At 38.6% G+C, this 15108-nt stretch overlaps 1 protein-coding gene across 4 annotated transcripts in view; it reads left to right on the forward strand.

The window, feature by feature from the left end:
- pnpla6 (patatin-like phospholipase domain containing 6) overlaps nucleotides 1-15094 on the forward strand; it is a 26913-nt gene extending 11819 nt beyond the window's left edge. For 2 of the 4 annotated variants that reach the window (XM_077523639.1, XM_077523636.1), the window contains exons 24-36: nucleotides 50-218; nucleotides 323-505; nucleotides 616-734; nucleotides 806-962; nucleotides 1314-1430; nucleotides 1520-1589; nucleotides 7366-7482; nucleotides 10394-10542; nucleotides 10676-10828; nucleotides 11705-11821; nucleotides 12042-12129; nucleotides 12392-12537; nucleotides 13679-15094. In XM_077523639.1, the coding sequence (XP_077379765.1) occupies nucleotides 50-218; nucleotides 323-505; nucleotides 616-734; nucleotides 806-962; nucleotides 1314-1430; nucleotides 1520-1589; nucleotides 7366-7482; nucleotides 10394-10542; nucleotides 10676-10828; nucleotides 11705-11821; nucleotides 12042-12129; nucleotides 12392-12537; nucleotides 13679-13747 (1654 nt within the window). In that variant the 3' untranslated portion in view covers nucleotides 13748-15094. Of the gene's footprint in view, nucleotides 1-49; nucleotides 219-322; nucleotides 506-615; nucleotides 735-805; nucleotides 963-1313; nucleotides 1431-1519; nucleotides 1590-4345; nucleotides 4463-7365; nucleotides 7483-10393; nucleotides 10543-10675; nucleotides 10829-11704; nucleotides 11822-12041; nucleotides 12130-12391; nucleotides 12538-13678 lie in introns of all 4 variants that reach the window. The other 2 variants (XM_077523637.1, XM_077523640.1) reach the window with 2 other exon arrangements.
- Nucleotides 15095-15108: the final 14 nt, after the last annotated feature.

The raw sequence follows: 15108 nt of genomic DNA on the forward strand, positions 1-15108 counted from the left end.
CCCTTGGCTTTATGTGGTTACAGTGAAATTCTCTATTCCTATCCACCAGCATCCATGAGTACCGCCTGTCCGGCTGGCTGGCCCAGCAGGAGGACATCAATCGAATTGTCTTGTACCAGACTGACAACAGCATGACCCCATGGACTCAGCGCTGCATTCGGCAAGCAGATTGCATCCTTATTGTTGGCCTGGGAGAACAGGAACCTACCGTTGGAGAGGTTTGTGTCACAGGAAGAGCGGAGTACTGTATTTGTAACTAGGCAATGGATTTTCCAAGTGATTTTACAAATACAAATGTCCTCTTCTTTTATTTGCCACCCAGTTGGAGCAGATGCTGGAGAACACAGCAGTCCGTGCATTGAAACAGTTGATCCTTCTTCACAGAGAGGATAGTCCAGGTCCTTCTAGGACGGTCGAGTGGCTTAACATGCGTAGCTGGTGCTCAGGCCATCTTCACCTGAAGTGTCCTCGCAGGATCTTTTCCAGGCGCAGCCCGAGCAAATTGGTACAAAATATCAACTCGACCTCGTTACAGTATTTGTCACATAGTGTACGTTTTATTCCTGCAACTGATGTTGCTGCAATGTTGTCACACGCGTTTTATGTGTTCTGCAGAGAGAAGTTTACGAAAAGGTTTTTGAGAAAACGGCAGATAGACACAGTGATTTCTCTCGGCTAGCTCGAGAGCTGACTGGAAACAGTATAGCCCTTGTGCTGGGTGGAGGCGGGGCAAGGTGACTGAGACAGTGAGATGAAATTCTGTACGTTTGCAACATCTTGACGTCAATCTGTTTATCGTCTGCAGAGGTTGTTCTCACGTGGGTGTAATTAAAGCTATGGAGGAAGCGGGGATTCCCATTGACATTGTTGGTGGAACATCTATTGGATCATTTATTGGTGCGCTGTACGCTGAAGAGAGAAGTGCCGTCAGAACAAAGCAGAGAGCCAGAGAGTGGTCAAAGGTGTGTTACTCATATTTGTTGTTCATGTAATCAGCTGGGATACAATGGCTATATTTTCATTTATGTTTTGTAATTGGTGTTCTGCAAGATTGTCTCATAGTTTTAGTTTAACCATGTCACACTAGCTCAATATACAGTTCTCAAAATGGGCCACAAAATGTATTGTGTCCTTTCGATTTTTGTGATCTCTTTTGTTGCATGTTAACTTTTTTTTTTTCCCAAAAAGTGTGCAAAGGCAGAAAAATGTACTTACATATATGGCGGTTTATGATTATTCTCATATACGGCAGGTCTTGTGCTAGTTGTTGAATACGATATATGTTGAAGTGCTGTCTTTTGGTATTTTCATAGGCCATGAACTCAGTATTCAAAACAGTCCTGGACCTGACCTATCCCATCACCTCCATGTTCTCTGGCTCTGCATTCAACACCAGCATCTACAAAGTTTTCCAGGACAAGCAAGCTGAGGTGATTTGCTTTGCACAGCACTTAGATGCATTAATATGAGAGTAGATACATAATGGACTTAATGCTTATGGAACCATTTGTGTGTTCAGGACTTGTGGCTGCCATATTTCAACGTCACGACAGATATCACAGCATCCGCTATGCGTGTTCACCAAGATGGTAAGTGACACCTGATTTAATGAGAGGGACAACTGACCTTCCTTTCTTTCTAGTTTGGCTTCAAACTACTTGTGGCACTATAGGGCAACAAATTTGTTTTTCTAAACAAACTGCTCAGGAACGGCATGCAGCACTTCATGTTAACAACAAGGCTCGATATAACTAAGCACTTTTGCTATTCAATGACGTCATTAGAGGAGCAACTTTGTAATATTAAGGAGCAATTTTAGAGGGTTAATCCTGGTGACCTGCAATAAGGGTTTAATTAAACAATAAAAATATGTTCATATAACAGAGGTCTTAGTGATGCAGCTATTGAATCTTTTAGTATTTGAGTATACTACTGAAAATTCTATCCATCCATCCATTTTCTTGACCGCTTATTCCTCACAAGGGTCGCGGGGGATGCTGGCGCCTATCTCAGCTGGCTCTGGGCAGTAGGTGGGGGACACCCTGGACTGGTTGCCAGCCAATCACAGGGCTGAAAATTCTATCAAATAATCAAATATTTTGATATAATATATTTGTACTTGATTAAAGAGAAATTATTAATGCAAAAAATAAAACCTTTTACTTAACATATAACCCCACGACCCTTGTGAGGAATAAGCGGTCAAGAAAATGGATGGATGGACTTAACAATTAACAACCAAATATTCCCTTTAAAAGAAAATCCACAGTTCACACCAAAAACATAAGTCATCCATTTAGAAAAAAAAAAAAAGGCATAAACACCCTTTATACAACATGACTTGAGTTGAGGTTCGATTGCTTCATGCATCTTTCACTTATAAAATCTCTACAAATTCCAGCTGTCAATACACCTTCATCTACACCGACAAGATGCCACAACTTGAGTGCATTCAGCTGTGCACAAATGACATTTTCTATGTAAAAAGCTACTCTCAGTAAAAGTGCAATGCATCTGTGTGTTTTTTTTTTTAATTTAATGACATAATTCCATTGTGGTATATAATCCCTGCATAAGGGTGGTGTGCCCGCTTGCAGTTTTGCTATTCAGTGTGTATATTTGGCTCGCAAAATTCACATTATATCACGAAAATTGTGATACAGGATCGCTTATTTCAAGCATTGACAACGCAGTTAAAAAATGCTGCTTTGAAAAGTACGCTCAAGTACGCTACTTGGACTCAAGTGATTAATAAGTCGGTCCCTAGTTAAAATAATGTATTTATTCAAACTTTGCTGAAATTACTGTGCCTCATTTTCTTGATATGAAGGAGTTTAGTCTGACTGGCATGCTTTTGATTTATACCTAGTTGTGGCACACTCCAAACAAAAAATGTACATTGAATAACATTAAGAGTCAGATGCCGATACATACGGTACGGATAATGCAGGAATTCCCAACATGTTGTTTGTAGGGCGCCACAACCAATGATTTGTTTAGATAGACAAAACCAATGTTTGGATGTGTTTATGTTAACAAATATGCATCATCACTAACAGTGGCTTAAGTACTGTAGTTCGCTGTCCTCTTCACCTCACAAATCCAGTAATACTATAAATAATTATCACTGTGATATACTATATTTTTAATTCTTTTCTTTAACAGGAATTAGAAGTTGTTTCTGTAAAATTATGTTTTACCATAAAGCATGCTGGATTTGGGGGTTTACAGGACAGAGTGCTTTGGGGCAATATACTGTCTAATACTAAAATAGATATGTTGCATCGTGGCATGTATATTAACAGCTGAAGCAAAGCCTTTCCCTCTGTCTCACTGTTCCCATTTACTAGACCAGTTTATTTCTTTCATTTCTATTTCCCCGTGGTTAATTTGTTTATTGCTTAATTTCTTTCCTATTTTCATTTCATCGGCATTATCAAAGTGTTTATCTTGTCTCTGTTTTTAAACAGCTGTGCTTTGAAGCAGTACATAGATACAAGGGATAGATGCTCATCGAGTGTTCGGAGCAGAACTAACCTGTTCAGTCCCTTCAATACTTTTTAGTTCTCCCATGTCCATGTCAGCATGTAGGATCCAGAACACTCCATCCCAACTGTTTCATTCACTAATTCAACTTCATGTAGTGCTTTCTGTAGTTATACTAGTGGGTCTTTGCCTAACCCTGCAATAGTCGGATTACTTCTGCAAGTAGGGTTCTTCTTTTGTTCTTTTTTTGGTCATCATTCATAATCCTCCATTTCATATTGTTTTAATCCAATGAGATTCTATAATAGGATACAGATATGTTGAAACTAGTAAACAGCCGAGTCCAGTTGCAGTTTCTCTATATGCGTTACAGTTTGGAGATTGTAGTACTAGTGGAAGGCCCAAGTGATACTTAGTGAAGTGTTGGACTTCCTCTTCCTTTCCTCTTCTTACTGTCCTTCCTATTTTCTATTTCACACACTACTGTACTCACCTTCCGCCTTTCCGTGCTTGTTATCTAACAATGCTAATATTATTCATTATAAACACTTGAAACCAACTTGGTATTCAGTTACACATACTGTATTAGATGTTGTATTATGGACTGCCTTGTCAACCATATTTGGGTTTTATTGCTCTTTTAGTCATCCCACAATGTAACAGAATTATCATAGTGTGATTATTTAGTGTGAAAGCGTTGAAGGTAAATGCAGCTGATCAACACATTTCCATTTATCCATGCGCATGGCACCTTCCTGTGTTCTCCTTTCACACTGTGTCTCTCCTTCTCTTTCCCACCTTCTACTTTGAGTCCAAGCCATATTTGATGTGTTCCTCCTCCATCTCAATTTCCTGACAGGTTGCGTCTGGCGGTATGTTAGAGCCAGCGCCTCCTACACCCCCTATTTACCTCCCCTCTGCGACCCCAAGGATGGCCACTTGCTTGTGGACGGTTGCTATGTAAACAATGTCCCAGGTCAGATCATAAAACAGCCGCGCGCCAAAACCTCCTCCCTTACCCTCCAAGTCGACAAAACAGCGGCTCGGCTATTGTTTCCCTCTCCATTCCTGTTCCTAACTAACCCCATCCTGACCAGTTAGACTTGGGGAGCCCATGGTTTGGAAGGAAAGTCAATGTTTATTGATGGGTCTTTAGATTGTGCCCTCCATATTATAATCCTGCAATGAGTAATGACCAACACGACGTTATACTTGTCAATTTGCTCTTAAATTGACATCTGTCTTGATTGTATGGGCATCTATGGATCATAGAGTTGCATGATCTTTTGGCTGCTTCTGGCCTCTTGTGTATGTGCTTTGAAATTTCGTATTAATCTGTAAATTTGGGCAGATAAGGCCAATTGCTTTCATGTATACGTTATTTAGCCCAACGGGCGGATTTCAGGAGAGTCACAGCAGTTTGTGAAGATGAAAGAAAATCATTTTAAAGTTGCTAAGTACTTGTACTGTAGATTAGTTTAAGGTTTTTGAGAGAGGTGTCATGGTCTTGGGCGAGGAGGAATCGCCACAGTGGCCCAATACCCAACCAACCGCTAGAGCTTTTTGCTTCTGTGTGTACTATATAGTATAGCCTAACCTTTGCATTTAAATTTAAAAAAAGCAATGTGTACCCTGCCTCTCGCGCCAGTCAGCTGGGATAGGCTCCAGGTGAGGACGGATGGATGCTTTACAAAATGGATGTAGTATTGATGGATGGTTCAACATTCATGTCCATTCAAATGCCACTTTTAATTTAATTCACTATTTGCTTTGATATTTAGGAATCACAGTCAACAACTGTACAGTGTCATGTGTATGGGTTAGCCCTGCACTGTCTACACAACATTGTTTTGGCTTTGATAACTGCACCTGTCATTGGGCTGAAATGTGTCTGTCTTCTTTCCCCATGAAGAGGGCTTCTTTTGTTGTTGTTGTTGTTGTTGTTGTTGTTGTTGTTGAAGAAGCTGTCACTGTTTCATTTCAATCCATCTCTCAGTTCATCTTCACCTGAAGGAACATGTTGATTCGCTCCTGCAGCAAATCTGTCTCCTCCCCTGGCTTTGCTTGTGTCTATGTGCATGCCAGTTCTGGACATGTTGATTCAATGAATATATTTTCCTCTTGCTTTATCTTTTTATTTATGTTTCTTCAAGTATTTGGGAATAAGTGTTCTGGATCCTGCTGTTGCCCATTTGTTACCAGTGTAGGAATTGAAAATGACCAATAAATCAGATGAAGAGAACCCTCAACGATAGGCTTCAATGTCTTCCCAATTCACAAATGCTTCATGCACAGTTACACCCTGACGCATCTCTGCTGTGCTCCTTGTCCTTCCAACCCATGCAGCTCTCTGTCTGCTCCTGCCCCCTGCTGGCACTGAACTTTACTGCAGAATTGGGCAGGCTGGTTGTTCCCTGGCACAATCTTCAAACTTGTCACAAAACCATTGTGTCTTTGACATTGACTTCTTTGCACAAACATGTTTAGACTAGAGATAGACCGATGTTTTTTATTATTATTATTATTATTTTTTTTTTAGGGTTGATATGGATTATTAGGAGCCGATATTTATTTGTAGTATAAAGGAATATATTTGTAAAAGTTTGAAGAATGCAAACTCCAACATTTAACTTAATTTAAATGACTTTAAAGAGATACTTTACTTATTTAGCCATTTTTGGCAGTCAAACATTAATATTTTGCAGATAATACAATTGATATTTTCATTATTTTTCATGTACAATTAGTACCTTTAAAAACACATTTTGCAACTTGCTGCTGACTGAAAATGACATCACAAGGGCCCAGGTAACCAATCACAGCTCACCTGTTTTGTAGGTTTGGTCATGTGGCATTCACAAGCTGAGCTGTGATTGGTGACCTGAGCCCTTATGATGTCATTTTCAGTCGGCAGCAAGTTGCAAAATGTGTTTTTAAAGGTACTACCGTAATTGTACGTGAAAAATAATGAAAATATCAAATTAATTACAGACAAAATATTAACTTTTTATTGCTATAATGGGCTAAATAAGTGTAAGTATCCCTTTAAGCATGTTTATTAAGCAGCTTTTCAGATTTGCAACATGGAAAAAAAAAATTTCTAAGATAAAAAAATCTTAGACAATGGCTATCGCTCTAACAAAAAATAAATTTTATTTTTTTATTATTATTATTATTATTATTATTATTATTATCATCATCATTATTGTAAAATTCTAACTAAAAATGCAGGCAGCTTCCAGGCTCAACAGCAAGGTCAATAAAAACTTAAACAAGTAAATAGCTCCTTCTTAATTTTGTACAGTAAAAACAAAACATTGTTTTCAATATTTCAGTCCAAATGAATGTTAATGTTTTGCTTACGTAGATTTGTTTTAAGTTAATACAAAAGCTAAAAGTAAAATGAGTTAAACAATTACCTGCGGTTTACCCAATTTTAAGATGATCTCTTATTGACTGACAGATTTAAAAAAAAAAGAAGGCTGATGCCGATATACGTCAAAATGTCAAATATCAGCACAGATAATCGGTCTATCCCTAGTTTCGGCCAACCATTGATTTCATGGCTATTGCTGCTATTGTGAAGACACAGTTTGGAGATGTGCACAGCCTTGGTGCTCTGTGATGGCTGCCATTTGCCTTTTACCTGCCGCACAAGTCACAACAGGTCTGTGTGCTCGGTAATGCTTTGGTGTACAGCAGAGTGTGAAGGCGGGCAGAACGACAGTCCCAAACCTTTGCAGGGATTGCCTCACCATCCGTGACTGATCCCTGCTGGTGTTCGGGGTTGTGGTCTGCATCATCACTAACATGAATCAGCAGAAATTGAGACGATATCCCCCCCCTTCCTCCTCCCTACTTCCGTCCCCGGTGTGCCAGGCTCTCTGTGGCGCTATGTGCGGGCGAGCATGACCCTATCCGGGTACCTGCCGCCACTCTGCGACCCCAAAGATGGGAACTTGCTTATGGATGGTGGCTACATCAACAACCTGCCAGGCAAGTATAGGTGGTACACTTTCTCAATAACCACCAAGCCCCAGGCCAAGAAGGATGGTGACTGCCGGAAGCTTGTTAGGTGGTTTGAAGTACTATGAATAATGTGCACAACTGCACATGATGGGGTGAGTATGACATTGTTATTTGAATCTCAGGCAGGCAGCTAAGACCGGATTAGTGTACGTTCACATGATCGGCAATTTGGTTTTGTCAAACCAACTTTCCAATATGTCCAATTCAGTCAAATCAGTGCGAATGTCAAGTATATTTAAAATTGTCTATTTGGGATGTTTGATACCACTTTTTTCAAACCGATACTGGTATGAGTGCTCAACTCTTAAATTCACTGATACCAAGCATTGATTACCATTTTTGATACATAATTCCCCGGGGAAAAAAATGTTAAAGAAAGGCCTATTTATCCCAACATAGCACCCCGCCCCCCTAAAATTGCATGAAAGTATCAGCAATTGAATTTTCAGTTTTTCTGGTTTCTCATTTATTGCTCATGACCATGAAATGGCCACAAGAGGGCAGCCAGTACTGGTATCTGCCACCATTGTGTGTACCTTAAAATAAGTACAGTAACAGTGTTTGTGCTGTATTTGAGAAAAAACAAATTATCCCCCCCCCCCAATTCTAATGAACTGCGTACCCACTTGGATTTAAAATCACACCATTTTAAAACTCCTTGTACTTCTTTTATTTGGGATTTCTCTCTGAAATATGTTACATGATTGTGAGTGACGTGCCAAAACGTCACATTGTTTGAGGTTTTTTCCAACATAATCTAATTTTGGATGGTTTGGAAAGTCCTCTTCATGGTGTGATTCCTTATGCAGAACATATTTTAAAACAAATCCACTTCAAATGGAAAAAAGAAGAAATACATCCTGTGATAACTATGACTAAAGTTATTTTCGTTTAAAAATCATAAAATAAACATCTCCTGGGAGAAATAATTTCTATCCAACAATATAAACTTTCTTATTACATAATACAGTTTTGATGTCTTCAAATCTGTTTGTTTTGTCATGTTGCTCCAGCCTTGTTTTGTGTGAAACGTAACTTAAGTTTGATGCAACACGTGTCCATTATCGAGGGTCAGCAACTTCTACTGTTGGCCTTTGAAATGACATTGGCATCAGTGGAAATACTTGTAATGTTAGCTACATGACAAAAAAAAAAAAAGGCTAATGGGTGAGTCATGTATAGGTGGTAACAAATTACAGGGGGTATGATAAATAAAAGTTTTGTGGGTTTATGTTGTGCAATTGTATTTAATTTTGCTATATTCATTTGTGGATTTGCGGTTGTCATGTTCGTCCTCCGTTTCTGTTCGGCAATGGCGGCTTGTGCCCGTTTTACTATCAAGAGCTAGAAATGAGAAGAATAGAACATTGCCATTAATTTCACCCAATTTTAAGGAAAAAAAAATGCTATATTGGCATATATAGGTATTTTATTAAAAATGATCTGATGTTATTTTTTGGGTGGGGGGAATGTTATTAAAAAATGTACTCGTGGTATCGATACTTTGTATTGGTGACAGCTTAAAAGAGTTGAGAACACGTGCTGGTATCTATCTGAGTAAAAGTGGTATCGAACGTTCCTACTTTGTGTGGTTTGTATACGTTACCATCTCAAAATATGTCATGGATTGTGTTAACTGACAGACAACCGTTGTGGTTGGTGTGACGGAACGCACTTTCAGTTTAAAAACTCGTGTAAAAACACCCCCCCAAAAAAAAAAAAAAAAAAAGTCTTTGTCAGACCCATTTGATGAGGTTGGTAAGCCTGCTCTTGGTCACATTCGAGTATTTTTTATTTTATTTTATGTTATTTTATTTTTATTTATTTATTTATTTATTTATTTATTTTTTGACGTATGACTTTGGACCTGATGTCTGCCTCATGAACTAGTGTCAAATTGTTGAAAGTATGAGAAGGTTTCAAGTTATCGTCATATATTTCGATGTCTAAATACTTGTGCAAAATTCAGCTAATGCACTTCTAAGCATGGAAAAATTGATTTCTCGTCTTTCTCTTGACTGTCTGTCACCAGTTCACTGACATCAGGTCCTTGCGCCCTCAGTTGAAATTGACATTTTCTTAGAACAGAGCAACACAGTTCAAAATGTTCCTTGCTATTTTGAAATTTATGTGGAAAACTGTGTCATTGGACTTCTGTCGTCACATATGGAAATTATTACTCAGCCAAACTTGTATTTGTCTTGCTCTGTTCCAAAATTAGCCTTTGTCCGCATTAGAGGAAAGATGATTTGAGTTTGTAGGCCTGCAAATCAGTGTTGAAACATGTACAGTACAGCTATGTGTGTCGACTTTTGAAGTCCAATCCGTTATGCAGATGAAAATGCTTCCTCGAGATCCTGTGTCATGCTGATAAAACGGAGCAGCCACGTTTCACAAAGCTCCACACCGCAAATCTCTGTTTGGATCTCGTCTTCCGCCGATAGTTGTCAGCGAAGCTTGTGAAATATGGCGCTTCTTGGCTCCAAAAATTGATCCAACAGACTTCTGGTCTTGTAAAATCAGCAGCTCTTTATTGATGAACTATTGGGCTGCCGTCTCCCGAGAAGTTTGATCAATCAAGAGTATTTATGACCCTTCTTGACACTGGATCAGAGTTTTGCACTTTGTCTTGAAATAGGCTCAATGCCACCACAATGTTGTTTAACACTAGCCAGACGGATGATGATTTCCATCCATCTTCCAAAATATCCATATCAGTCACTCACTAATTGGCCGTTTATTACATTCCCTGCTGGCAATCGTTTTGGTGGTGTTAGTTTATTTTTTGCTTTGGAACACTAGAATACGACTTGTATTGAAGGAATCTTTATCTTTTATCTGCGGCTCGATTCTGGTGTTTGTGTTGCGGACACGGCAGCGGATATTGCGAGGAACATGGGCGCCAAAACGGTCATTGCCATCGACGTGGGCAGCCAGGACGAGACAGACCTGTGTAACTATGGCGACTGTCTGTCTGGCTGGTGGTTGCTGTGGAAACGAATCAATCCTTGGGCGGAAAAAGTCAAGGTGCGTCCGGCTTGGCAGCGTGACCATGATGAATGTATAACTCGCATTCAGCGCATTGCTGTGGTGATGAACGACTTGTGTGGCAGTTTTACAGTTAGTGTACTGTAATTGTCATCTTTACGACCTCATCTAGGTGCCGGACATGGCGGAGATCCAATCTCGGCTGGCCTACGTGTCTTGTGTGCGACAATTAGAGGTGGTGAAGAAAAGTGCTTATTGCGAGTACATTCGGCCGCCCATTGATCGCTTCAAGACGATGGACTTTGGCAAGTTTGACGAGATTTATGTGAGTTGCTTTATTAGACGTTCCTCTTTCAGTTTTGGTATGGAAGCACATTTTAACACATTCTGAACAACTGCTTGACATCCTTGACTAAATATGTCACAGTGGCTTCAGGGTTTTGATTATGACAATTATCTTCCATCATATATAATATTAATTATAAACCGTTAGGTGTTACAACTAGGGGTGTTAAAATTAGTGCATTAATTTTGTTTTAATTTAAAGTTTCTTTAATGCCGTTAATTTTCTAAACATACGATTAATAACCGCCCATTACTTGGAAAGCCTGTACTGGGGGAATTCCAGTCACACCGCAGCAGACACATCCACATCAAATTTAGAAGTAATAAATGTAATAATAATAATGCAAATATTTGTGGAGACTGGGGTCAAGCTGTATTTTATAATTTTTAAAATGTGCACAATTTCACAAGTTACTTAATGTTAAAGATTAGATAGCTCTTAATATGAAAAGAAAAATGCACTTACTCAACAATGTCTTACAAATGCTATTATGCCATCTAGTGGCAGAAAAATGACCAACACAAATCAATAGCACTCATTTTTTACAGTACTTTTTTTTTTAAATTAACTCTTATCAGTTATTACAAGATTACTGAATCAATGACTAAAAGATGCAGCCATATTTATATTAGTCTAACCTTTTCACTTTTATGTTAACAAGAGTATGAAAACTTCAAAAAAATATTTTATTGTACATTTAGAACAGATGTAAAATTTGCGATTAATCGTGAGTTAACTGTTGAAGTCATGCGATTTAAAACATTTTAATCGCGTGACAGCCCTAATTATAACTAAAGCATATTTGTCTTTCCTTTTGTTACACTCGTTTCCTGTCAATTGATTGTGCTGTTTCAGGATGTGGGCTTCCAACACGGCAAACTGGTGTTCACCGGCTGGGCCCGTGGTGACATCATTGAAAACATGCTAAGGGACCACCGATCGGCCGACTACAACGACAGCAAAAGAGTTGATGTGAGATATTCAACTTGATTGTGTAAATGCTGAAGGATCCCCCTAAATAAACATTCCTGTGAAAAGGATGCTGCCCTAAAAATCTTCATAACCTACAAGGATAGGAGAATCATTTTTCATCCTAGTAATATGCTGCATGGGTTTGTTGTTTTGTGCATTATTTTTTTATGACTGTGTCAATATTCATCATGAATGAATGATCCAAAACTGTGTGTCCCAGTCTTGCACATGTCAAGGAGCCGACTTCACGGACCTTGCAGAGATCGTATCCAGGATTGAGCCAGTCCAAAACTACGTTTCTGCTGAGGGTGAAATATTCATTTGTTATTCCTTTTTTTTTTTTTTTTTTTACTGCTTACAATGTGCTTTTCCTCCATATTTTAGACAACACTTTGCACATTTCACCTTCAATATCTCATTAGCTTTAACTTGTATAATAAATAAGAGCTTACAACCGACACCAAACATCTTTTATTGGAACACAGCAGAACACGTCCCTGACATTTGATGGATGTTGGTGGCTTCGTTCGGCATCTATGTAATTTATGGCGGTCATATCTTTCCCTTCAGCGGAGGAGTCAGACTGTCTGACGGAGTACGAGGAGGACGGGATGGACACTGTGAGAGAGGAGGAAGGGCAGGAGGAGGAAGAAGAGGCAGAAGACCCAGAGGACCAGTCCCCTGGGGAGTGGGGACCCAATGGAATCTTCCAGGCTGTGAGTACAACCGGAATGGCCACACAACTTGAAAGTGATTCAAAAGTTGAGCGCTTCGACGTGTTTTTCGTGGTCTTCTACTCTGATGTAGTAGGATGTTTGGATTTTCTGAAACCTCTGCATAAATTGGTCATCAAATGTGGTCTGATCTTCATTTAAATCACAAGAATAAACAAATTCTTGCCTAAATTAATACCACATGAATAGGAATATGTTCGAACATAACATGTAGACATGCACAGGACAAGGAGGAATAGGATCAAATGTTATATGCAACCTTTATTATGGTTCCTAAGAGAATGAGACGATATCGATATCACGATAAGATTATCAATACCCCTCACAAAGTATCGATATTTGTAGTTTATATACAGCCGCTGTAATGGCTCCATTGTTCATTACTTGTTGAGCAATTACTTGGTGGGCCTCTAGGGGGAGCGCCTCATAAGCGTGGCGGGGAAACGTACGGAAGTCTTCAGGCGAAGAAGACTCATGAGCTTACTTTTACTTGTGTAAGATTTAGCTGTCCAGTTTTCCATGTTTCTATGAAAAATGTGAATTATATATTCAATTTTAACATTTTAGAACATATTTTATATTTTGACTTTTTGAAGCACACAATTTCTGAGGAATATTAATATTTATTTAATTGGATTTAATATGTAAGTAATTTTATTTATTTACTTTTGCAATGTTGCACAAAAACAATGGTCGGTTTCTAAAATGAAACAATTGACTATGTAACTGACTGATATGTTGCATGGCAATAGTGTTTAAGACAAATTTGTTCACAAAAAGTGATCTCTGTTAAGAAGATATTTGTATTTAAAATATACCAGTTTTAATATTGTGTTTCAGTGATGGTACGAAAAGAAACTATTTTCTCATTGAAAAAAACATCAGATTATGTCTTGAGTAGTTTTATCGTGGATTTATTATCTGACCAATATATCGATAATCGCGGCATCGTCATATTGTGAGATAATCGTTATGGTGAGCTTTTAAGTGCATATCGTATTGTGAGGTACCCAGATATTCCTACTGGTAGTTCCGAATTTGTCTCATTACTGGAGGGATTATTATTGTCACATGCTCTGTACTTTCCTCAGAAACATTTATTTTATTTTTTTTAACTATGCAGGATGAGGAGAAAACTGTGCGGCAACGACGGAAACTCACCAGTGACACCTCAGAAGTGTCTGACTGCTGACAACAAGCCACAGTGGAAGATTTTCAAGTAGATCATTGAGGGCCAAAAAAAAAAAAAAAGAACTATGACAATGTGCTTCACTCTAGATTTTTTCTAGTCCTTTTTTTTTTTTTTTTTTTTTTTCTCCTTGAACTCATCTGCTCAGCTGTCTGTCACCTCTGATCCAACAAGAAGTGGCTTTTTCTGTCTGTCTCGTAAGGAGGCAAGCACATTTTTCAAAGATGTATTTTAAAGGGGCCCTCTTTACTTCTCTTTTCCTCAAAGCCCAAAAGGGCTCCAATAACTCAACCCTTCCCCCGCACACAGGAGGACCTTGCACGCCACTGCAGTGCTTGGCTATGAAATGGCCAGATGGACACTACAATGCATGCCTCCACTTTGTTAATAAACACTGAATGTGTGAGTGAAATGCCTGAATGTTGAAATAGTAGCAGGACACTGGCAGTTGGATATGTCAGAAGGATGAACGCTAATGTTGACAACGCGACATTTCAAGTTCCAACAGGTGAAATGTTGTTGGAAGTCAAAGATGTAAAAGGGACCTGAGATTGTTTTAAAAATGTGTTTTTAGGGAAGTAAAAACAAAGAGAGCATCATTTTTATTTAATTTATTTAAGACTAATGAACAATGGCATCTTGCTTTTAGTAGCCGTAAAGGGAAGAGGTGAAAGAATGAATGTGTGATGAAACTTTCGATTGCTTGAGCAGCTTTCAGTGATCCGACTGGGTTGGATGAATGCGAGTCAAATTGCAAAAGAAGCCATGCTGCCAATGTTTAATCACCCCCCCCCCCCTCCCCCCTGCCACAAAGTGTCCATTTTCATTTTGACTGTACAGAAACACCATACAACTTCCCCCAGCAGGTAATAGTCATATGATGTAACATTGTGTTGAACTTCATTGGTCTTCAGACTCCACTCAAAAACACCCTGAGTAACAATCTCCTCACAGAACTGAAATGGTATGTATGGACTTGTTGTTGATATTCATACATTTACATCAGGTGTACATTTCTGATGCTTAGTTGCAAAGCCAACAAAAGTCATGTCAAATAATTGTACAGTTTATTTTATTTTTATTTTTATTAATTTTTTTTGTTTTTTGTTTTTTAACAAAAAAAATGGATTTAACTTTATTGACTTTAGTTTTGTGTGTAAATTTCCTTAATTTATGCGGTGGGGGTTTAAATTAGGATGGCAACTGAAATAGTGACAATATACCTTGCTCATCTGATGCTTGGTTTTCATTCATTAATTATACATGTTGACAAAGCAGCAAACATGAGAAGATTAAAATGGAAAAACAATGTTATGCACATTGGAAAAAATAAATATGCATAATACCACACTGCAGATTCTTTT

The sequence above is a fragment of the Festucalex cinctus genome, chromosome 6 (genome assembly GCF_051991245.1).
Source record: "Festucalex cinctus isolate MCC-2025b chromosome 6, RoL_Fcin_1.0, whole genome shotgun sequence".
Classification (NCBI taxonomy): Eukaryota; Metazoa; Chordata; class Actinopteri; order Syngnathiformes; family Syngnathidae; genus Festucalex; species Festucalex cinctus.